This window comes from Trachinotus anak, unplaced genomic scaffold (assembly GCF_046630095.1).
Source record: "Trachinotus anak isolate AG129_WGS33_773 ecotype Australia unplaced genomic scaffold, CSIRO_AGI_Tana_v1 ptg000014l, whole genome shotgun sequence".
Classification (NCBI taxonomy): Eukaryota; Metazoa; Chordata; class Actinopteri; order Carangiformes; family Carangidae; genus Trachinotus; species Trachinotus anak.
In genome coordinates this window covers 17,591,170-17,617,426 of record NW_027273865.1, presented here as the reverse complement: position 1 = coordinate 17,617,426, position 26,257 = coordinate 17,591,170, and the positions used below count along the sequence as shown (strand labels likewise).

At 38.6% G+C, this 26,257-nt stretch overlaps 1 protein-coding gene across 4 annotated transcripts; it reads left to right on the top strand.

The window, feature by feature from the left end:
• Positions 1 to 35: 35 nt before the first annotated feature.
• On the top strand, positions 36 to 26,257 carry LOC139631604 (GTPase IMAP family member 9-like). Of its 4 annotated transcripts, XM_071495906.1 has the most exons (4): positions 708 to 924; positions 2,825 to 3,363; positions 24,317 to 26,017; positions 26,080 to 26,257. In XM_071495906.1, exons 1-3 carry the CDS (start codon positions 831 to 833, stop codon positions 24,533 to 24,535), a joined length of 852 nt encoding a protein of 283 aa, XP_071352007.1. In that variant the 5' UTR covers positions 708 to 830; the 3' UTR covers positions 24,536 to 26,017; positions 26,080 to 26,257. The 4 variants fall into 4 exon arrangements, 2 of the variants coding, with proteins under 2 accessions (XP_071352006.1, XP_071352007.1); XM_071495905.1 differs by lacking the exons at positions 24,317 to 26,017; positions 26,080 to 26,257 and having other exon boundaries at positions 36 to 924; positions 2,825 to 4,938; XR_011693418.1 differs by lacking the exons at positions 708 to 924; positions 2,825 to 3,363; positions 26,080 to 26,257 and adding an exon at positions 18,928 to 19,000 and having other exon boundaries at positions 24,317 to 24,445.

The window sequence follows — 26,257 nt, the reverse complement described above, 5'->3', positions numbered from 1 at the left end:
TGGTGATTTCCACATCACGGAAAGGTTTCTGTCTTTGAAGCAGGAAAAGCCACATTCCTGTGTACAGTAGTGACAGTAAATGTGTCTGGGAAGTTTTGTTGAGTGATGGGTTTGTTTACGATGTCAGCATGCTAACATTTGCTAATTAACACTAAACATAAAGTACAACTGAGAGAATGTCATTAGTTTTGCTATTAAGTATTGGTCAAGATGAAGTTTTCGGGTACTGATGGTGCAGGATGAAAAGTAAAGTGGTCACCAAAGTTGTTACAGTTCAACATGAGGGGGACTTGAATGTGTGTACCAAATTTAATGGCAGTTCATTCAGGACTGAAAAACAACACTTAAAACCACAAATTTAAACCTGCTGGTGCTAAAAGAGTTGAAGTAAGGGGATCGCTGAAGTCGGATTCAACCTGAGGGGACCATGAATGTCTTCAATTTTCATGACAATACAACCAAAAATCGTTACGATTTTGAGATTTTTGAACCAAAGAGGCAAACAAACTGATTGACAGACCACCAGATGTTTAGGCTTTCTCTCCCTACATGTAACTTTCTTGTCAGTCATCCTCGTCTGATGCTTTTTTCCATGCCTCCCGGCAATTTTCCAGTATCACTGACTTTAGCTCCTGGTAACACCGATACTGCTGTATGTCCTTATATTTTCTGTTTCCTCTGTTGGGCACCGACTTTATGAGAAGGTTGTTGGAAAACTGCCAACTATGGAGTTTGTCTATAAGTAGCTTCAGTTCGCTGAAGGGAGCAGAACTGTTGACAACTAGACAGAACTTTTTAGATATTTCAGTGAACTATAAATCTGTAAAACCATGGCCCACAGTTTTCAGAGAAGAGGGCGCAAATATTCTTTATATTCACGTGCTGCACAAGAGGCAACCATGAGGAGCAAGTACAAGAACACAGGTAATCTGCCGTTTCTCACCTATTTTAATATTTTCTTTAGACAACTATACTTTTGTCGTGTTTCTTTTCTATTTCATCCTCTAACTGCCTGGTGTGGGATGAATACGTTACTAGTGAAATTAAGAAAAGTAACTAGGAGCTGACAAACAACATATTAAAATATTATATATGATGAAACTTGTTTGTTTTTTTAAAACCACAGTATGATTGTGACTGTCAATTGTATGCAGTAATATTATCTTATTACATAATATTATTATTAATTCCCAGCATGGAGTTACAATTTATCAGTATTATGTGTTTTCTTGCTACTTATCCTGCTTCTACATCCTAATCTGGAAAACAGCACTCCTGGTCACTGCATTTGCTTTTATGGATAGTTTTTAAACTCAAGTACTTGAATTTGAATCATAGCAAGATATTATCTATATTCTTTTTTAGTATGTGACTGCTATTTTAGTCTGTTTACTGTTTTTTGTTGTAAAATAGCTTTATGCTGCCTTCTTAGCCAGGTTCCAGGTATCTTGAAAAATAGGTCCCAACTCTTATCTTTTATGTGGATGAATAAATCAAAAATAATGAAAGAAATTTGGTCAGAGACATTCAGACAATGTAAGTCACACTGAATCCAGGAGTATGTGTATTATTGTGCTGACAAGTAGGCCAAACTACAATAAGTAACTTCCAGTTGTTTCTAAAACACCTGCATGCACCTGTCCCTTTCACCTCCTTAAGTATTTCTGACTCATGTCTTAGCCTCCGCTTTTCTCAGTTTCAAAACCTCTGGAGTATAGTCAAAGTTTTTGTCACTGGAAACCACATTAACAGAACAAAAACAGGTTAATTCTACATAATGTGTTTACTTTTAATATTTGAAATACTTTTAATTGCTACTGTGTATGTTCTTATCCTTAAATACAATGTTGAAAGCATAATTCTACTTGCAATAGACTGTTGCTGTGTTTCTGCTTTTACCAAATTACTGTAAATTATCTGGAACTTCCTCAACTGCTGCTTTTTCCTCATGCATATTGTATTAAGTCGTGTCTTAGTCTTTTATTGAAAGTAATTAGGGAGGAATAACTGTGGTGATTTCCACATGACGGAAAGGTTTCTGTCTTTGAAACAGGAGCAGGTCACCTTCCTGTTTACAGTGGTGACAGTAAATGTGTCTGGGAAGTTTTGGTTGCCCAAATTACAACAACCTGCCCAGACCAATTTTTACCTGCCCAAAAAATTGAAAAGCAAAAAATCGAGTCTGGCAGAACTGGCTACATTAGCTGATGCTAGCATAACACATGCAAATCTTCATAGACTAACAAACTGTCGGTGGTCAAGTGATGTCGGTGGCGCATGTTTCATGTCTCTGGTTCTGCCGCATCAAAATCGACTGTCGTGAATCTGACAATATTATTGTGCAATGCTACATTGAGCGCAAAGCTAAATCTATGGAGTACTCTTTTAATGCACAGACATTAGTATTGAATGGATCATCTAATCTAACTCTAAGAAAGAAAGAAATGCATTTCCCAGAATGTTGAACAATTGACTGGCACAGCCAATGTACCAAACATCCGACCGAAAATTCAAACACAACACATGAAAGGTACTTATTATTAATTATTGTCATTAAAATAGTACAAATGATACAGCTGACTAGATTTTTCCAACTGTAAGATGTAAAATGTGCTGTAAATGAACATGTGGATGCCATCAGCTTACACTGTCTACCAAAGTTGTTTGTTTACAGTAGCATGATACAATATAAAACAATAATGACAGAAACTGTAATCACACTATATACTATGTAAAGGTGGCACAGTGTCTAATATTAGAGGTATGTTGAATGACATACTGCAACTAGCCAAATACTAAACACATTTCCCACATTGTTTTGTAGATTTTGATCCAGATGAAGAAATTCGAATTGTGCTGGTTGGAAGGACAGGAAATGGAAAGAGTGCAACGGGAAACACCATCCTAAATAAAAACACTTTTAGGTCAGTCATGTCTCCACGCTCTGTGACGTCAGAGTGTGAAAAGGCCAGAGGACTGGTGGGTGGATGCAAGGTTGCAGTGATTGACACACCAGGACTTTATGACACAAACTTCAAAGAAGATGAGCTGTTAAAAAAGCTGAAAGAATGCATCTGTCTCTCTGCTCCTGGTCCCCACGTGTTCCTGATTGTGATCAAGTTGGACAAATTCACAGAGGAAGAACAGGAAACTGTTAAACTTTTGCAGATGGTGTTCGGTGAAAAAGCAGCAGCTTACTCCATGGTTCTATTCACTCATGGTGAGAGACTGAAGACAAGAATTGAAGATTTTCTTCGTCAGAGTCAACCACTGCACAAATTGATTATGAACTGTAACGGGTCATACCATGTCTTCAAAAACACAGTTCCCAATCGCCATCAGGTACCTGAGCTGCTTGCAAAGGTAAGAGGTATGGTCTCTGATAATGGAGGAACATTTTACACAAATGAAATGTTCCAGGAGGCTGAGAGACTGATCCAAGAACAAACAGAGAGAAATATGAGGGCCAATGCTGAGCAAAAGCGTAGACAAGAAGAAGAACTGAGGGCCATGTTTGAAGGACAGCTGCTTCAGGAAAAGCTGAAGAGGCTTGATAAGAAACATAGAAAGAAATCAAGAGAACAGGCAGAGAAGAAAAACAAATTTACTGAATCTGGTATGATCCTAACAGGCGCTGAAGTGGGTGTTGCAATTGGGGTTGCTGCAACAGCTGCTGGAGGTCCACTGTGCATCGGCATTGGTGCAATAGTGGGTGGAGTTGCTGGGGCTATAGTAGGAGCTGTAGTACCAGGAGCAGTAAAAGCTCTGAAAGATAAATGCTCTACCCAGTAAAACATATGACTACTGCACTAACATGATCAGCACGCTAAAGAGTGGAAAAGAACTGGTCAAAGAATTCACACACTTGTATTGTATCTTTATTTTTGAAAAACTTTCACAAATCTTTTATGATCAATTGACCAACTTGACTGTATGGACCAGAATTAAGCCTCCTGTTGTGGAAAGGGATAAAAATAGCCTTTTAATTTCATTTCCACTATGTAACAGCACTATTGTTTTGCTTGTTTGTATCTTTTCTGTTGCAGATTGTCCTGCCATAGTCATTATTTTAACTTCTAATATTTTTCATACTTGCTGCAAACTATGACACGCTGTGACGTTTGTGGAAGCAGCTGCTGCCGACATATCCTGACTATTACCTGCCAGCTACAGGTTTGGATGAAACAGCCACTGAGTCTTTGAGCCTGTGCAATGTTACTATCCAGTGCCAGCAGATATGTTATAGTTACTTTGAAGTCTGACCTTGGAAAGTCTTACTTAAAGCTACATTTTCTTAGGAGATGGTGGAGACCAAAGCAGAGGTCAAATTTAGAGTGAATATTAGACTAACATTGACACTAACATGGACAGAAATGAATGTCGATATCTCTCCCTGTCTACTGGATTTTTACATAGAAAACTGTTTGCCATAGCAGTTTTATAAGGTGATAAGTTTAGTGTTCATGCACAGATTGTTTTTCTGCAGTATACTACAGTTGCTGAATGATTTTACTGGTATTTTGTAGCTTTATGAAACATTTTTGTTTAAAATTCTTCTATGTGTGTGTTTTCTCTCAACACCTATCCACAGTTGTCCTGTACTGTTGCTAACCTCTAGTGTGTATATGTATATATATAGAGTTTTACATTTCAGAATACACAAGAAGCAAAAGAAAAAAAAAGTGCACAATGCAACCAGACAAAGAGCAGCTTTTGAAGGTTATTCATCTGTTGTATGTGTGTCTAAAAGTATCTTTTATGGCTATGATGACATCAAAGTTGTTTTTTCTTTCTATGCCAAAGAGCTGTTGTAGACAGATGGGAAATGGATGCGTTGCAAAGAATTGTACACAATAAGAGGAGACAGAAACACTGCAGGCAGATTCATTTTGGACAGACAGCACTCCTGTATAATACACATATAAAACACACAAATTCACAAAGGGTGATGGGGTAATAGTTCAATAAATAAATATAAAAAAAAAAATTACAAAATTTGTCTCTCTCAGTCCACATTTCTGCTCTCTCTTTCTCTTTTGTTTAAAAATGACTTTATGTCACTCTCTCTGCTGACAGCTGGACTCCCCCTCGGGGAAAATGACCATCTCTGTTTAAATGGACTGTACTGTGCCTAACGTGCACATGCCCACACACTCACATATACATGTTAGGCACATAAATGTACAGTCATTATCTTGCTCTGACTTTTAAAACACACACACAAAAGCCAGAAGAGAGACTATTTTAAGGGGTTTTCTCATGCGGTAGTAATTGTTCGAAATGCCAGAGAGTACAATAGAGGTCTACAGTTAACAGCTTGGTGTGCTGCGACACTGGCGACACATGAGTGGCTTGGGGTAAATCTGTCTGTGGTGGTTAAATTCAACAACACAGAGGAGCTCATTTCAAGCACAAGCAAGCAAAAACGGCTTGTGCATGTGCGCCTGACTTTTTCTGAGCAACACCACATTCTGTGTGTTTCCTAATGTGGAACATCAGTTTAACATTTTTTTTTTTTTCCAAATCTTCTGAGGCACTTTGTATCAACAAGGAAATGCACTTTGAAGTCAGTCGAAAATATTTATATACACCCAGGATTGCAGACAGTGCAGTCTGTTTTTGTACATTTACAGACTGAATGTGGCTGAGTGGAAAAGCTGGAGATTTGAAAAGAAGTCAAAATGTCACAAAAATATTTTCATGCTTGGATGAGGTGGAAAAGTTAGTGTATCGATAAAAACAAAATGCAACACCATGCAAAGGAAACAGATGAAACGTGACTTAAACATCCAAAGCTTCAGCTCAACTGAAAAGACAAAAAAATAGCGGCAGACAAAACATGAGATCTGTGTGGAGCGATGAGGAGACTGTAAACTTCGTCATGTTAATACATGAAACAAACATAAATGCCACACGTCTCCTCCTCCTCCTCTTCCTCCACAATGTTTTAAAGGCACCCAGCTGTATATATTTGCATTTTCTTTTGCTGATCTTCTGGAAATTTGTTTAATTTTTGTTTAAAATTTGCACTAAATTTGGTTAGAAATTTGGTTTGAGATATAACTATCCTAATGTAGCAATGGGGACCTTATTGTTATTTAGTGGCTCTAGTTACCTTATCATAACCAAACCTAAACCATAGTTCAGAAAATTCTGATGAGTAGTATTTTAGGGCAGTGACACCTGTTGTGATGGTGTCCTTTTTTAATATATGGATGAACAGAAGGATGGGTTTGAAGGGGAACAGTAGCTGTGACTAACTTCACATTATAGTTTACAAATGCCCCTCACCCATCACATACAAATACACACAGAGCCAGATGGTTAATGTAGGCTGAGTGGCTCCTTGGCAAGATATGTTTGCTGCTCTTCAGCTACTGTGTGATGGGTATGTGTGTGAATGTAATTTTTTGGTGCCCCTTTGTATAGGGCTGATAACTCATGGTTTCATTTATGGCTAATAAACCATTTGCTAGCGAGTTATAAGCTATTGAGAAGAACTATTGTGTGAGAGATGGAAAAAAAAACGTGCACAAAGATGCTTTTCATGTAAATGGGGGATAAGTTTTTCAAGACTCCACCTTTGGGATTATGAATTTCAACCAAAAGATAGTGGTAGCAGTAAGATGTACTGGGTAGCAGTGTCAAAAGAGCTGTATGTGCCAAAGCTACTCCAGCATCAATAATTCTGCATGGTTTGCCTGGCATGCTTCAAGTGCAAGTTTACCCCTGCCCCCCAACATACACATCCATACAGAGAGAGGAAGAGTGGAAGAGAGAGAGAGAGAGAGAGAGAGAGAGAGAGAGAGAGAGAGAGAGAGAGAGAGAGAGAGAGATATGCAGAGTGAATAAACTCTACTATGAAGCATGAAAAGCGTTCATTGTGTCATTGTGTAGCACATCCACAACTGCACTCATCTTGCCAAGCATAGCAGTTCAGTTTCGAAGAAGCTTCCACGTACTCCTTATTTAATTCTCCTTTGCATTGCTTTCCAGTGCTTCCTTTCCCAATTTCTTTGCACTCAGCCTGGCGACCATCGATTCAGGGATAATGGAGTTATCACTAATGGCAGCACAGGTAAGGAAGCGGAAACACGTTTATCTATTAAGGTCTTACTTCTAGGACTTTTAGCCAATGAACTCCTACAGTTCTTCTACTAAGGAGGAGTAATGTTTGGAATTACACCACTGATTACAGTTTTTGGAGGGTCACAATAACTGTCACAGTATTTGTTTAGTGTAGGCTATGAAGACCATATAACCAAGCCCAGCAAAGGAAAAAATATATCGCTGAGTTGACTGTATTATTTTTTATTTACTGTAAGGGCTTTTTTAAAATGATTTGTGACAGTATCAGTGTCAGATGTGTTTTTGTCATTTTTATTTTGCTTGCTAAAAAAAGTATTAATAACCCACATTATCTCACAGTTATTGGGAAATCACTCAGGTCACGTCAGATAAAACATTATGTAATGGATGAAGTTATGACAAGAGCACACACAGTGCAGATGCTACAGGGCCTATTTTTATCAGCCGGAGAATGCAAAGGAAATTACTTGGGAATGAAAGTACTGTAGCCGCACGCATTGAGTCACTGGAGTGTAAGGCAAGTTTTTGTGCATTTGTAAAGTACATATTTGCATGTTATATATGCAATTTTAGACAGTGCACACATACAGAGATGACTCAGAAGCAGACTGCAAAGTGGCCTTTCCAAACTGAGTAGAGTCAAAAAAACATGTACTGCATTTAGTTTGTAGTGTAGTCATTGAATTATGCTGCATTACACTTTTTTTCAGTTTTGTATGACAGCATGGACTTCTGTGTGCGAGAAATAGACTTGGCTCTTTTGCACCTTAGAAACTTGTGTATCTAACTGGTGTGTTTGTTGACTCCTGTCAGAGTCAGTTTCATCTCTTCTGTTGCTCTGTATCATGGTAGAATATGCTTGTCCCATTTTCTGCTTGTTTTTTTTTCTCTGACCCATGATGTTGAGCTTTAAGGATTGTGAGGGCAGCCTGTGGATATGTTTTTAAAGTAATTACTGCACTAAAGCTTTTAAATGCAAGCACAGTGGAAGCCCTATACTCTCCCTGCATGTACTCTGTGCAGCACTGAACCACTGTTACTTCATTGCTGTTGTCTTGTCAGACAACATAATGGGTGGTGGGTTGATGATGAGAGTTGCTTTTTACAGCTATGAATAAGGAAACGTTTTAATCATGAATATTTAATGTCTAAAAAGATTTTTGCTTATGGAAAGAACATAGATGAATTAATTAATTTATGAGTGAATGTAACTGAATGTGTCATTATTTTGATAACCCGGTTAATTTGAAAATTGCCATTGAGAAACACACAATATGAAAAATTAGCACAATGACACCTTGTAGAAAACAAACAAACAAATAAACAAACAAACAAAAAGGTGCACTTGACATAATTTGGCTTGAAAAGTGTTTCAAGTTGGTCTGATGCCAAACATGAGATGGTGTCATTGAGACTTACCCCCACTTCTGCAATTTAATTCCCCTTTAAGTTTGGACAGAATAAAAAAAGTTATCTTGTGACAGTGTTTCAGTGTAATAGATGATGTGGTCTGAATGCTCCTGATGACATCTGCCACAGCAGTGAAGATATATCACATCTGAAACCCCCGCTGTCACTCAGCTGGGCAGTAAGCTGCCTGCTCAAGTGTGGGGTTATGCCACCTGCTGGTAGTGTTAAGAAAAAAAAAATTCCCACTCCCATTCCAAACAGCTTGAGCTTTGTTGTATCAAACGTTTCATGACACTGTGGTGCATCAGGCGTGATGTGGAGCCTAGAGGATCTCTTCTAGTATGATACATGCAGCAGTCTTGTTGTGTAGCTGAGGTACTGATCTCCTGCAGTGTACCCTGTCCAACTGTGCAGATTTGATGGAAAATCTCCTATGATTTCCATCTGCTCAGTGGCACTAAATCACTTGACCCTCTGCATAAAGATACACTCATGTAATGGCAAACGTTTTTCCACATGAGTTAGAATTTCAAATTTAAGAAGTGTAGGGCAAAATCATTGCCCTGTCTAAATAGTTCTGTACAAAAAGCAGATACAGGGTCTCACTTTCTGGTGTCTGGATAGAGCGGTATTCCCCTTTAAGTCCCTGAATGTTGTTACTGAGCCTGTCTGCTCCAGACGTGAACCCTGTCTGGCTGAAGGAGTTTGATGGAAAGCCTCATCTGATAGCCATCTGTTCTCCGATAGTTAATCAGGTGTGCTCAATGTGTGGTCTTTAATCACCCCACGCTAACTGTCTCTGAACACTCGACAGTCAACGGCTTAACGCTCTTGCCACCTGAAACCAAAACTTTGCTTCCTAGATACAAAACAAGAAAAAAACTATGTTGCAATTTTTGCAGCTGAACGGCTCCACTTTATGTAAAGACAACTTCCTTTAAAAAAATGATGAGGACAATACATCTCAAACTTTATATTTCTATCTGTCACGTTAATCATTGTACATTGCTTGGTACTCTGGGTCAAATCGTCTAAATGTTGATTCCTGTTATGCTCTTTCTATCATTGACTAAGTGTCTGTGACTGACCTTGTGTTGATAACTGGATTATCTCTTTCTTTACCCCAAACCTCCCTTTTTTCGGGCGGTGAATGTTAGATTGGTCTTAATTAAGTCCTGTCTATCAAAGTGTGTGTGATGGAGAGTTAGGTCAGATTACCATCTGTTACAGAGTTTATCAGCTTCTTCAGGCGGAGGAGGTGCATCTGTTTGTCATAGACAGCAAATTTGATCCATCATCACTATTTGTTTATGCACAGAAATCTGGCATGTCCTTTACAAAGGGAATACCAAGATTCCACTATTAATTCTTAAATAGTTTCTTTTGATGTTTGTAAGTGACTGCACAGTGATTTATGGATCAGACTCATATCTCCTCTTTTCTTAAATGGCAAAGAATTCAACATTTTTCGGCTAAGACGCAAATCAAGGAGCGATACAAATGCCAAAATACTCTGACAGAAACAGGACATAATTACATCCAGAATCTCAGGCCATGCTGCTTGAATATATTTTCACACAAACCAAAAAAATCCATTCTTGTTAGTTGACACCTCATTTTCTGTATTTATTATGCTTTCACCTTGGTTGAGTTGCACAGGACTGATATCAGTGCTAAAGTCGGAAAGCTTGAGGTTCAGCCCCATTATGAACTACTAGACCAGAAACAGCTGGAATAGCCAAGTTATGCGTTCACTCAGTATGCAGACTTTGGATTAATCAGCTCTTTATTCTTTATTGTATACATTCTTATCTTAGTTATTATTCTTATATCTATATCTTTATTTGGATCCCCATCAGCTTCTGCTACACCGGTTGCTAATCTTCCTGGGGTCTACATAAAATCAAAACAGCAAACAGCATATAAACATAAACATGCAACAAACAAACAAACAAACAAACAAGCACTGACTGACACCCTGTCAGTCAACATTTAACCATGGGGCATCATTATGCTTTACAGTATGTTTCCTTTAAGGGGCATGCATTAGCCTGCTTGGTTAGTTTTTCCATGAACATATTCAGAGCAATTTCTGGATCCTCCTCCACACACACATCTGGCCACTGCTAATCTTTAATATCCATCATATACAGTTTTTGATTAAACCTCTTACAAGGCCGACTGAGTGTGATCCTATTTCCAGTTTAAGGTGTTTTAATATTCCTTGTAATGGCTACCAAGTTGTGTTGGCGGCAACCTATGGCTAAAGATACAGCTACTGAGCAGTGCTCCAGTACATTGGTATGACTGTGATCTATGCAGGTTGATAACAGCAGTAACAATACTGGCTTTGAGTGTGGCAGGTTCTGCATGCAAATAGCCTCTATCACTCACCAAAAAATCCTTATGCTCTTCAGCTGGTATTTGACCCTGTATATGCAGTACAACACCACCTCCTTATTTGTTCCTATCTTTCCTATCTTTCTTGAAGTGTTGATCTGGAAGAGAGATAATTATGTGTAGCACATTTTTCCCAATAGCTACTTTTCTGATCTTCTGCAGATGTCTGTGTGGGCATTGACATGAACTTTTTGTGTAATCTTACAGGACAAATGCTGGAGTCATTTGAGGTGGAAGGATGTCTTCATGGTCTTTATTTAAGTTGAGAATGTAAAAGCATCTTCACAGTGTCTGTTCCTTTATTATTTCAACATAGACAGTTGCTATAATTTAGTATAATGGTAACCTGAGGTTATGTCCCTACTTAAGACATTAAACATACAGAGGGATGACTCACTCATGGCATGCATAATATAAGATCTTGTAATGCTTTATTCATTCTGGATGGATGGCATGACAGATTAGATACATACACACACATCAGACATGCATGTGGATGGACACAATTGCTTTTGTTATGTAAGTGAGTCAACTGTCATCCCAAATCTCACTTTGGGATTAGTCTTTATGATGCGTTTACCTGATCTGAAACTTTATTGTCTGTGCTATTAGAAGCTAACCTATAATTTCATATCTCTACAAAAAGGATATTTGAATACATTTATATTTTGATCATGTCATCAGTGACATTGCATGCTTATATTGATATATGAGGTTCAGGTTTGAGAAGTTCATCAGTTTGTTCAGATAGAGACTGGAAAATCATGCACCTTTTCTCATCCAGCATCAGTGAAAAGGTCAAATACGAGGATCTGAGCATTAAATAGTGGAAATTTAGTCCTGGTAAACACGGCTCTTGTCATGAGCCTGACTAACCTCTATCCTCATTACATAGAAGTGTATTGTGTGGATAACAGTGAATCTCAATTGTATATTTAATCATGTTGCTTAAGCTTTAAATTTGAAATGCAGCAAACACTTAATTCATTTTCTGGGGTAGCATGGCAGTACAGTATTATCTCTATTGCAATGTGAGATTCTTTGGTTTATTAGAGGATTAGGATAATCTCTCTCACACAGTATGTATCACTTGTGTTGCATTACATTACAATGAGGATTTACACAACCCCCAGAAACGTCCCAGATAAAGCAGTCTATGCTCCTGAAATATTATGTAATACAGCATGTGAGAAAAAGGAAACACTTATAATGCAACATAAAACTATTTGCACATGTGCTGGTGCTACCCTGTGCCTATGTGAGAACCGTGATAGGTAAAACAAAGACATGTGATATCATGTGAGTGCGTTGATACATTTCTTACTTGACTTTTGACTGATGTTTGTTTAGTTATTTTTACAGAGAAACCCGGGTTTCATGGGCTTTAGAGTCGTAATCCTTAAGATTTCAGTACTGGTTGATGTGACAGCAACTATAGTGGTGGTGACAGTAAGTGTAGTTTAATACCGCAGGGCCATTGTAAAAATTGTTTATCTCGCTGAGCAGCTGTTGGTCCTACTTGTTCCATTACACCCTACAACAATTTAAAACTGATCTGCTGAAAAAAAATGTTGAACATTGAACATGACCATGTCTTGTGTAAGCCACCCAGTGTTTCACCAACTAAATGCATTTAGTGTGAAGCAGCAAAGCAGAAGAAGGCTATGCTCCATCTGTATTAGCGTTAACTTAATACAACTCTGCCACAGTGTAAAGCGAGTGAACAGTAAACAGTGAGGTTGACACCTGCGAAATGAAATGAAAAGCAGTAGCTCTGGATCACAAGCTGCAACATTTCTTTTGAATCTCTTGTGCGTTTGAGTCCAGAGCAGAAGAGGTGGACTCTGCCACAAAAAAAATTTGAACCACTATATGGAGAGGTGCATGTAAATTCCATTAAGGTTAGTGATTATAACTAAAGATGAAGGTATACATTTTTAAAACAAACATGAAACAATTTCTCATGGGCTGTGAGTTAAAAGTGCTCAGAGCTGGAGGCAGATTTATTCACCAAGCTGCCATAAAGAAAGTGTGTCATTGTCTTGGTTACACGCACCTTCACTTAGTTTATAGAATATCCCAGGATACCGTCATCATCATGCATTTACAAGTAACATGAGCCACTGTATTCTCATTTATAAAGGGGGGCTTCCGTCTGTAGGTGTTAAGAAGAGGCCAGGTTTCCATAAAATGAACAGGAGACTTCACCTCTCAGTGTGTGGAACAGTAATAGGGCTGGTGTGGCTGTTTAACAGAGCACAGTTAATTAAATGGAGCGTGAACATGAAACGTACAGTATGGTGGGGATGATCGGGAGGCGTGTTTGGAGCGCATCGTGTCGGTGTGCAGTCTCTGCACGCATATCTTTGTGTGACTGTTGTGAGAGTGTTTGCACACTGCCGTGCTTGTGTGTTCTCGCTTATCCACCAACCTTTGATTTATTAATTTGTTGCTTACAGACAAAATCGGTGAAAGCTGTTCCACAAGAGGTGGCACCAGAACTATTAAACTGCTTTGTTTTCAGGACTTACTAAGTAAAAACTTGTTAAGATTATTTATTTGGCATTAATAGATAGCAGAGACGGACAGGAAACATGCAATGAGAACGGGCCATGGCATGCAACACATACCCCCAGGTCTTTGTTCTTCTTCAGTACAATCGAATAACCCCCCTTCAAATCTAAAGTTGATTACTTCAGAAAGCGTATTCCCCTTGGCCTTGTAAAAATTCTCACTAATTTGTAGTCTGATATTTATATTATCATTATAATTTTTGTGTAAAAATGTTTCTCTGGAGTTATATTTTTGATGTGTTTGTGTGTTGTGTGTGTTTTTTTTTTATCCCTGATGGCTGTATCCACAGCTTTGCAGAGTTAATGTATTTTTTAAGATGATCTTTTTGGGCATTTTCGTCACATAGGAGGAAGGCATAGGGGACAACATATAACAAAGGGTACATGGTACACACCAGGACACAGGCGCACCAATGTTATGAAAAGGTAGTTTTGATCATCAAGTAAATGTATTCATTGATACTGTACTTATGCTCTTACATATCTTACATATAGGGCTGTGGTTGTGTGTGTTTTTACTGTATCTTGGCATGGACACACATGTGGGCATGCGTGTGTGTGTGTGTGTGTGTGTGTGTTTGCAACATAAGAGTATTATGAAATCTGTATAAGGTCATTCAATGATGTCAGTGAATGCTGTTCTTTGCTCGTCCGTCAGGCTGTGAAGCCCCCAGCAAAACTAAGCAAAGATTCAACCAGCCATGAGAGCAAGCCTCTCTCTCTCTCTCTCTCTCTCTCTCTCTCTCTCTCTCTGTATATCTCTCAGTCTCACTCCCTCCTCCACCATCTCTCGCTCACAATAGCCTACGGACTGGACACCTCTGCCATCCTTGACTCATTCTCTCCTTTCTCTGTTATTCTTACTCCCTCCATTCTTGTCACATCTTCACTGGGCTCAGGCCTCCTCCAGACATATTCTAACAGCAGTATTTTCTTATCATCACACAGCTCAGTAACTTAGAAATTACTTTCAGCTCCTTCTGCTTTATGATTTAGTTTGATTGATGTCCATTACTTCAGAGCAAAGATCATCATCTCATGAGAGTCGTTTAAAGTGAACTCGATCAAATTAGCTTTTATTCAAGACTCACAGCGAGCAAGAGATAATATCTACTGGTCTTTAAAAAGTGTTTTAAAGAGGCAATTAAATTATTTAAATGTATCTCCTTAATACAATATTTTGAATTCCTTTTTTAAGTTTAAGTTTAATTTTGATGCAAATCTGAGCCACTGACTGATATGATGACATTTGCAGATTTTAAGAGGAGCGGAGGGCTGAGGCTTTGGCTCTGCTTTGCTGAGGCAGCATCAGTGACCTTGCCACTGGACATGATCTGTCTGACAAGATCTCGTTATGGTCTTGAACGAGGCTTTACACCAGTTTTACACTGGTGCGGTTCTATGGATGGAAATGTCGGCCGGTCGGTCCACCACTTTGGTCCTGACTGAACATCTCAGCAGCTATTGGATGGATTGGTATGACATGTTGTTCAGACATTCATGGACCTTGGCATCAACGATGAGGTTATGGGATTGATTTCCATTAGGCTTAAATTTCAATTAGTTGAATTCTTTGAATATTTGCAAAACTAATGCCATTTTCCTCAGCCTAAACTGTACTTACTGTATAGTGCCAATTAGCAAAAAACAGTATGCTAACATGCTAAACCAAAATACTGAGACATTGTTAAGATGCAGACCAGACCTAACACACAAACACACACACCAACCAAATCCTTTTTTCCTACTCAAACTTCATCAAACTTTACACAGGTCTACTAAGCAGGAGCGGAAAGAGCAACAATCTTTTTGTCTTCACCCTTTCTTGACCCCTCCGTTGTGCCTCTCCATCTCCTCTTTATTTTCTGTCCCTTCTTCACTTCCTCTCTGACCTCTCTTTCAGTGTTTCTCCCTCTATGACAGATGTTTCAGAAAGGAGATGAACAGCTGGCTGCTTTGGGGCTGTTTATTCACCCCTTCATTTCTTTCTCTGCTGTTCCCTCTTTTCTTTCATCTTTCTTTTCCCATAAAAGCAGTCACAGATGGAGACCCATATTTCCAGCCCTAGAAATATATATTTTTGTCGAATTGAAGACATGAAATTCAAATATAATCCTCCTCCTCTTGGTGATGTTTTTGGGAGTATGAGTGCACACAAAGCTGAAGTATTGCCCTCTCCCAGGAGCAAACTTCACGTCAAAGGCTACACTAATAGTTTTTGAAACAAATAGTTCGTGAGACAAATGCCTCATAAATGACAAGTGAATTTGGCCCCTTTTACTCTCCCCCCATCCTTGAAAATTAATTATGGGAGAGTTATTATTTTCTTCACCCAAAACCCCCTTCACTCAAATTCCCCTCATTTTAAATAAACCCCAGCCTCCAGTGTCATTGTGTGTGTGTGTCTGTGCGTATGTTCACCAGAGGCAGTTTCTGAATCTCTCCTCAACCCTCCGTCACTTTCACTTTCACACACACGCACACATGCACACATTAACATGCACATGCAACCACATGGACTCACCGAAGGAAGAATTATATACATACAAGCAACGCGTGCACCACAAACACACAGACACACATACACACACACAGATATACAGACAAAGACTATACACATGCGCCTCCTACCTCTGAGCCCCCACAGGACACGCACTCACAGATGGGCACAGGAAGCAGGCGCATATGCCCACTTACTATACACAATAGTTATGTTGTGCACTTGATACCTCATGCAGAAAAGATTTATCATTTTCAGAGATTTGGAGGATTGGAAGCTGTATCCGCCTATAATTCCACCAGCCCTGCAGCACTGCACGCTATTCCACGATGTCTGTGTCCAATCAGTCTCTGCATTTGGATGATACACTATGGGAACACAGAGGGATGGGAGAATTTATGCAGGGGGAGAGGAGAGAACTGTGATGATGAAGGTTAGCAGAGGCGAGGGAAGAAAGTGCAAACGTAATATGGTGATTTTACAGGTGATGACAAGGAGAGTAAATGTGATAAGAGAGAAAAAGGACATGAGAGAGGTTGCAATGAGGACATACAAGTTTGTAGAGGCAGAGATGCAGGCAGAGAGAGGTAACAGGAGGATAGTGTTAAAGAGAAGCGGGGATGGAGATGATGTACAAGTTTGGATATGATGTAGTGAAGACAAGACTAGCAGGTGGCAGAGTCGCTGTTTGATTTAAAACAGAGTGACAGGGAGACAAAGAGAAAGGTGAGAGACAGAACCAAAGGCTAGATTAGAGACAAAAACAGCTGTAAAAAAGTAAAAATAGAGAATATACAGACATGCAAGGAAAAGGAACAAGGATAAGGGGAAAGGAGGTACGGCTAAGAGGAGGAAAAACATGATGTGAGCAAGAGAACATGTCATGGAGTCACTGCTGTTTATTCAGCTTTATCCTCTGATAACCCTCTCTTTCTCTTGCTCTCTATTTATTCTCTCTCTCCTCCTCTTTATGTTTTTCTCTTTGGGAGGAGGTAGGTAGGCAAAATGACAGTAAATGGTGGACATGGACAATTAATTTAGTAATTTTAAGTTTTGGATATAGGAGAAAGAAGATAAGACTAGATTTTACAGGTAAATTTGCTTTGTTTATTTATCTATTTTTTTAAAAAGGGAACTAATAAGCCTTAGCAGGTGACATTGTAACACTATAATTATTATTTTTTAATCAGTTAACCCGTCAACTTAAGCAGTCGTAAGCAGCCATTCAGTCCTAAAATGTATTGTCTTAAAAAAAAAAAAAAAATCAATTGCCTCACACATTAATTTAAAAGCAAAAAATACAATTCCTCATTCTGTCTTGAAACAGCTTTTAAAATACAAAATATGAGAAACTTTATTCAGTTACAGCTACAATTTAAATAGGTGGTAATCAGAATACATGTAAAATTACATTCTTAAAACCAATAGATCACATAAAGGGATTACTTTTTTAAGTCTCCATTATTCTATACTGTAGTTCACTTGAACACTTGCTGGTCAATTTGTCTACCCAGCAAACTACCTACTTAGTAGCCAACTGGCAACTGCAGATCAGCCTGTTAGCATTGCTTGATAAGCATGTCTAACTAACTAACAAACCACGGAGAAGAGACCAGCCAATTTACAACATGCATGATGTGTTTGATGGTTTTGGCCAATTATTTCTATCCAATAACAAATGTACCTCACTAAATGTCTGGGAACTTCAGCCACTGGTTGAGAACTACAACCTTTTGGTATGGGAGCTAGCTTCCTTCCCTTTTCACCCATTTCATTCAGTGGGGAAACAGAGAAGGCTAAAAACTGCCTTTTCTGGTGCTGAGGATTAGCTGCAAGGCACCAAAGTGAAAACAAGATGTTCTATGGAAGTGTAAATTCACATAATTTATTACTATCTTGTTTACTGGTTTTCACTCTAACATATGCTGTGGAAAATAAAAGGTCAAGGAAAAACTGGATCTTCAACATTTTTGCCTCTCAGAGTGACTCCTGGTTTCAGTCTACTCAAGGATTGTGTGACTCAGCATTGTGTGAATGCTACATTCATTCACAGTGTTATATGCGATCATAATGCTAGACAGTACTGAAGTAATCCAAACTATTGTGTTACTCACTTTGAGTAATCTAATGGAATACTTTACAAATTACATTTAAGGGCATCTGTTCTGTACTCTGTAGTGAAATACCCTCCTTCCCAACACTGCCTGTGCATATGCATTCATCCATACATACAGATGCATGCTACCAATATTTGTACAAGCACACACACATCAGTGTGCTTACATGGTCCATCTATACACGCAGATACGCAGGTGCATACCATATGTACACGTATGCATGCGTGTTAAAGTCACAAATACACACAGGAAGCCTCATTTTTGATGGAATTACTTGCCGTTACCTGTGTGTCCTCACAGTCCCAGACGTAGACTCTGATCATCCAGGTGACTGACCAGTGACTGAGTTGACGGCATATGCTCACAATGCTGTTGGGTCGAATTAGAGTCATTTATCCCGTTGTTCTTTCCATGTGCTGTAGCATTGTTTCCATAAAGAACAATGCCATCTCTCAGTTTTATCTCTGCTCATTGTGCTCTGGTAACAGTAGCTTGAGAAAAATGCTATTTCAGGTGCAAAAGATAGTTGACCATTCTTTCTTTCACTGAGACACAAATTTGAACCATTTCTACACCTGATACAATAAAAGCACCAAATTTGCTTATTAGTCAGTATGTGTATGACCATGTTGACCAATCTCTTTTGTTTGGTGTTGTTTCTATGTTATAGTCAACACTCAACTAGTGAGTCTGGCTGTGTGAAGCTACAAACATCCTGCTCAGCTGTTCCAAAGATGAAAACATCTCCTAGAAACCTCTCCTCTTTCACTGGGAGGGACCACTCTCTCTCTCTCTCTCTCTCTTGCTCTAATGAAGCGTGGCTCCTCTCTCTCTCTGGATGCGCTCAGTCTAAGTCAGAGTGTGGGACGAGACAGACAGGAACTGATCTCTTTCTTCGTATACAGCCGGCAGTAGGTACAGCTCTTGCTCTGTTTTTCTTTTGCTTGCTCTTTGTTTCTCTTAACTTCTTTATATTTTAACCATTTTCTCATCTCTTCTATGAAAGAAAAAAGGTCCTTTTTTGTTTGTCTAAGCTTATATTCAGACAAGTTATATTAGCAGGGAACCTGTAACGATTGGGGAAACAACTGTGAAGTTAATTAATTTTATAGTGGCATTTATTAGGCGTTTTTTAGAAGGAACTTACTCAGCTCCACTGGACGAATGACTCAATTTGGAAACTTTGAATTTCTTGAATACTGCGTGTTTTTACTGTTTTAAACAGGACATGATTCGCTGCTGCTCCAGATGCAAGACAAATTCTCACAGAGAGACATATCTAACATTTCAGTGCGCATCTCATTTTTCTTTTAGATTTTTTGGCCTACTGTAGTTTTTATGTTGTCTGGTTGTGTCTGACATTAAATTACAGTCTCGCTGCAAGTGTCCTGAACTGACTGGTTGACTGGCTCTTTTACCAACTTTGTGTGGGCTGCAGCTGTAGCTGCTGGTATCAGTTTTCTGTAACTCTGCCTCTCTGGTATACTGATGAAATAGAACTGAGGAGTCATCTTATCGTCATTTCACTTGTATGAACTGCTATCCTTATTTTTCTTATTTGATCTATTAAGACAGTGTATGCATCAAAGTTAAGTTACATAACTTATAAAAACTAAACTGTGATCACTGATGAGTGTAACACAAAAAAGTGATTAGTCAAACACTTTTTAGTGATTTTTTAGATGCACAAGTGTTAATGCCTACACATGTGTCATAGTGAGTCATATAATGACCTGAGCTGGAACAGTGACAGGATGAATTAATTATTTGATCAACAGAAAATTGATTAGAATCTATTTAAATAATACTAACTCGTTTTAAAAAGTATTTTATGATTGTAAATAAACATATTTAGGTTTTCACTATATTCAGACAAATGTATTGACCAAATGTTTAAATGATTAATTGATAAAATACTGAGCACATAAATAAAGGAAAAATAATCATTGGTTGGAGACCATGTAAACTGTTCAGTCAAGCACAATCTGTCAAAGAAAGCAGAAAACTGAAGAGAAACGGTAGATACAGTGAAACTTTGAAGCCATTGTAGGATAAAAGAGGTCAGGTCCTTACGTAACTGTAACTTAAGTCTGAATGAACAGATTGCATTTTTACTCTGATCAGTGTTGATATTCGGTGGAGTGACTGTAAGCATGTACGCATTGTGTGTATGTGTGTGTGTTTCTATGTGCATGCGTGTGTGTGTCTGGGTTCCCACCATTCATTTTTATCTCTGAAGTGGAGCCTTACTGAGGAAATAGACAGTCATTGTTTAGATGTGTATCGGACCGTGGTATGTAATTCATCTTCTAGGTGCATCTTCATCTTTGTTGGACCTCACAAACCACTATTTTCATCCAGACCTGTTTAGTCTGTGGGAGAAGAGATTTTATGGAGAGGATATGTTTAAAACTCAGATTACGACTGACAGCTGAGGTTAAAGAAATAACATGGTGGGAAGTGTGAACAGCAGCAGATTTTCAGGAGTAATCAAAGTTACCTTTGAACCAGCTCGTGTACGTCCATCTGTTAATTCTCCTGCAATTGTTTTTTTCAAAATGGAGAAATGGAGAAAAATGCCTCATCACCTAAACCTCTTGTGACTTTGCATTTGAGAACATGCTCTCTCCTTTGCAGTGTTTACACAGTTTGTGCTCCAGTGTATATGATTGATAATCTGCCAAATTACCATGAAGGTAAATAGGAAGTTGAGCATGCATAGTTGCAGCATACAACAGGTATTGTGCGCCTTAATAATACTTGTACATGCTCGTGCTTGCTGCTGGTTTGCTGATGACCTTTCTGTGCAGAATGAGACACAGCTCATAGGCAGAGACTCTTTCAGGTTCCCCATTGCTGGAGAAAGTTTTGTCTACAGGTTGGGTTGCAGATTTTCTCTGTGAGACGGTTGCATGTTTGGTGCTTTACGTTGTGCGCGTACGAACGAGCACCAGCAAATTTTAACCCTGTCCCTTTCTTAAACTCATGACAAACCCTTGGAGGCAGTTTTAATTAAATATACATATTAAGTGGCTGATGTGGGAGCCCTCATAAATTATGCCGCCATATCTTAACGGTTGCAACATTTTAGACTCTTTTTTTCACTGTTAAGGAGGAAGGAACGCACGCACAGACACACAAAAATGATGGTTGTCGGTCTAACTGGATGAGATGAGACAGTTGTGCATGAATATTGATGCATAATGGAGAATCATTATCATACTGTATATCAGTGGGATTTAATATTCACCATGTGAGTTCGGGAATCCATACCTTTTGGTTGGTCTCCATGTGATCAGTATGTTTTAAGCATATTCATATCTGTATCCCTGTGCCGTTACATTTAAGATTGGAATCAATGTTTTTATCCATTTTTTTTTTTAACTATCCTATTTTCCAGTACAAGTTGTACTATTTTAATATCTGTTCCTTTCTCCTTTAGGTTCTACATTAAATAGTTTGTCTTTACTACTTAAGGAGAACACTTGCTGTATATGTTGAATATATAGAGAGCTGGTTTTGTTGTGTCGTCTGGAAAGGCTTCAGTATCCCTTTTTATTTTGTCCACAAGCTGTTAAAAACTTTACAGTAAATTGTGCGTACCTCAGCTGGTGTGAAGACAGACTGAAGATTTAGCCCAAACCACCGGACATTTGAACCATGTAGCAGTGGCTCACACCCCCACTTAAACAGATGGTGTCGGATAGCCTCATGTCATGCCCCCAGTGATTCCTTGTTGACCCCTCATTCAAGATGGGTGACTAAAATTTATGGTTAACTTGTTTTATACAGATTCCTCCCAAAAGTCTTCAGGAAAGTCTTTTTATTTAAATATCTCATCGTGATGAGGTATTTAAATAAAAGTGAGCACTAACTGAACTTTAGTACTGGATGTGCCATAATGGGTTTCCTTTGTAATACTCAGGGACAACAAAAGTGAAACTGTTTTCTTATACTGCCTTCAGTACAAGGGGCTTCCTCAGTGAGAATTTGCCCTGAAGTCACATCTGCAGTTTGGGTGTAGACGAGGACACAAGAGAAGCCGGAGAAGCCATTGGAGTCAAACTGAAACTGATGCTTAAAGCATCCCAGAGCGAAAGTGGAAAAACAAAACCCAAATTTATTTACAATCACAGAGGTCTGATCTCAGCTGCAGTCACACTGACACACAGAGACAGAAGCATAGATTTATGATATATTTTAGTAATTATCTTTAATACATTTTGCACCCAAAAATGCACACTCTATTAAGGTGAGCTCTGCCATGTGTTTTGCAACTGTCCTCAGGACTCATCAAAGTAAATCTATGCAAGTTAATATCAGTATGCTCAATTTCTTTCTGTTTTTTGAACAACTGTCCATATGGGGAGATTACTGCATAATCTCAATCTGTGTGTGTGCTCACTTGCAAATCTGAATACATGTACAGATTCCTTTACATGTTCACAAATCAGAGTAAAAATGTACAGACTCATGCAGCCCTTCAAAAATTCTGATTAAAATACAGTTTCACAGCTCTCTGCACACATTTACAAAGCAATATTGCAACAATAATTCCATCATATGCCCCCCAATACACTGGGGGTGAATGTAATTTTAACACTATTCACATTGAGGTATGTGTATTATCCAGAGAAATGAGAAAAAATTCACACGATCTGCATGGCTACATACTGGTATGAATAAGTGAGGAACTATGTATTCTTTCCTTAGATTTTTGTGAACTGAGCCTTTAATGAATGATTTTTAATGATGATAGAATCTCAGCTTCCCCATTACACTGACACTTAAAAACACTGAACCGTCCAATATCCTATATCATGCATTTTAATTATCAAACAAATGATGATTGTAAAACTTTCTGCACATCAGTTTTTCAGAGGATTTTTTCAAACAACGTCAGAGTTGACTTCTATCTCATTTTCCACAGTCAGGGCTGATGTGATGCTGTTGAGCAATCACACACTGGGGCTTTAACACCCACTAAAACACCCGTGAGTTAAAGGGTCAAACTCCCTTGAACCTTTCAGCTGTTAGAGTGAAAGCTGGAATTATTAATGGCCACTGAGCTGTCTGTTTGTATCACAGCAAGTATCCAAGTACATAAGAGTATGAGACAGCCTGCGTGCTTGTGTTTTTTTTGTTTTTGACCTTGTATGAAAAGTTACAGCAGATTAAGTTCACACACCTGAGTTTCAACCCAACATCTGTGTGTGTCTGCAGCGCAAGTGTCTCACCTCCTGAATAAAGCACTGACAGCAACACAAGCAACTTAGACTGGGTGTGGTATGTGTGTATTTTAGGTTGTTAATTACCAGAGGATGTACGGTGGCTGAACTCTTTGCTGTATGAGGGGGTTCTATGGAAGCCCTGCAGGAACAAAACACATCCAGCTGAGAAAAAAAGTGAGATTCTTATCTGCCTCTTGTTTTTCGTTCTTTAATACCATCCTCTGTTTGTGTGCGTTGGTCTCTTTTGGTAGATGTGTAGCATGTGTCAGACTTTGTTAATCTGTCTGAGAATTAATCCCTTTGAGATGCTGATTCCTCTTCACTGTACAGTACAGCTGTTCTGAAACCAGGCACAGCTGTGTGATTTACTTCCTGAGCAGAACATGTTATTGTTCACTCATTATTGTTTGATTCATTTAGAGCTGAATGCATCAGATTTTTAGCCCTTTGAGAGTAAGAACTAAAATATCTCTCCATTCAGCTGCAGGGGAGGAGATTTTAATCTGGTGATCGATCTGATCAATCAGTTTTCTAGACTGTGTTCCAGTCAATACTGAGACATCATGCAATGCCCTGCACCAAGCATCCGGTTTAGAAAAGTCTTTTTTTTTACTGTTTGTTGTGGAAATCTACGCACATAATGAAGATTATCTGTGAAAATTAAACGAAAGAATTAATGAAAAAAATAATTTAGCTCAGTAACAAATTTGCATAATATGATTTAAAAAACTGTTTTGTTGAAGACAATTTCATCAGTTGTCATGTGTCATGTATACTATGTTCTAATGACTGTTATATTTGTTATATCCCACATCAACACTACAAACATTAACAGTACAGTTTAGTTCAACAATGTAACAGCTCGTCTGTACTGTAAAGTGCTGTTTTCTTAGACTTTATACAACAAAAATAACAGACAGATTTAAATCTAAATTCTTTTCTCTCTCTCTCTCTCTCTCTCTCTCTCACTCTCTCTCTCTGTCTCTCTCCTGACAGCATTTCCCGGCTGTGAGTGGGGCCTTCATGGATTCACCATACAATGGCAACACGTCTTTGCAGACGTCCACCTCCAACCTCAACGCCAGCTACTCTCGGCCCTCAGAAGCAGAGGATGATGGGAAAGTGTCCAGTGACACTATTTGGCTGTGGATCGCTGTGCTGGCAACTATTGGCAACATAGTGGTGGTGGCTGTGGTTTGTGCCTGTGCCTTCTGACAAGATTGGAGAGTGGAGCAAAAATACTGCTGCTGTTTCGGATAATGAGAAATCTTGTATATCCTGCAAATATATTTTTTCTTCAGAAATGATGTATAATAGCCTTACTTTTAAACTGATGACAATGGATTTTTGAAGTGTATGCTTTAGTTTGACTTCTGAGAGATAATTTGCATGGGATTCTTCATTCCTGCACTTTTGACAACTAAAAATATTAAACTTAAGTTAAAATAGAGAACATAAAACTATTTTATTTATTTAGTCAGAGGTCTGTTGAATTGAAATAGTGGTTTAAGAGAGACACAACTCACATTTTCTATTCCGTTCAACAGAGCAACAATGACAAAAAAAGCTACAAATGAAGGTTGAAAACATATACAAAAATAAGCGACTTCAATAATTCAGATCTCACTTAAAATACTGGGAAAGCTCAAACTGACCAAACAAGACCACACACAGACCGATATCATGCATGTTGCACAGTTTATCAAACTTCAGCAAGAAAGCTACCTAGCACCTATTTACCATTTTGAATTTCCATAGTTTAAAGACGACCCTATTATAAACCTTGTAGGCTATTGGTTGTTACTGCAGTAAATACATTTAAGTCCCTAACTTAATCCACAGAGGTTTTTTTGTGTTTTTTTTACTTATAAGTTTGTCAGGTGATTTTAACCGGCAACCTTTCAATCACAAGCCTTACACAAACACAATACCCTGAAACTATGTCATCATTACCTTTACATTAATGTTAGATAGAGAGGGAATCCAACCTCAGCCATTACTCGTTGGTGTTTTGTTGTGTGACATGGTCAGAACAGCTTTCAAATACATTAAAACACATGACACCCTTTGCTTTATATTTATGAACAGTTTCACTCAGATAGTTAAAATTCAGATAAGCCTCTCTTTTGATTTGACCTTTGTGGTTGAAACTAAATGGGTCACAGAGATTTTATTGTAACCTCTACGTGAACAGAGTATTAACATTGTTTTAATGAGCATCGGCCCCAGAGCTACAATGCTAAATTTATTCATTTAGTTTCCGGGCTGAAAAAAAAGCTGTGGCCTTAGCATAATAGTACTGTGCTTGCCAATGGTCAGTTGGTTATGCAAGCCAAGCTGGTGTTATATAAACCCATTCAGTCCCAGTTACACCACAGGCTCAGCAAAGGTCAGTGTCAGAACTACAAGGATTAGAGAAGATCATACTTTGATCTCTTAGTGGGATCAGAAGCCAGAGAGAGATCTACAGTTGAAGCTGCACATGACTTTGTAGTAAGAGAGGTCAGAGGTTTGAACCCTGTGGCAGCCGGTGTCCTGAGGATGCTCGATCAAAGCACTGAGCTCCAACCTGTATGGTCTATGCTATTCTTTTCTGTTCTATTGTTTTTATTCTTACATCTTCAGCACCCAGTGTATTTACTTGACTAACTCTGGACAATAAGAGAAATTGGCCCTTGCAAAGCCTTGCTCCCTTTAGTTGCTGTTGCTATGCCTGCCTAACTTTCCATTTTTGCAGGTTACAGTGTTAACAGAGGTAGATTTGGGCAGCAATCGCTAGCTAGCTAATCAAGCTAATGTTAGTGCCAAAAAACAACAAAAAATTAAACTAAAACATTGTAAAGGATCTTAAATATGTACTTGATAGCTACATAAATGACGTTGTGCTAAAAGATTGAGGTAAAAGAAAAATCAGCAGTTGATGAAGTGTTGAGCCAA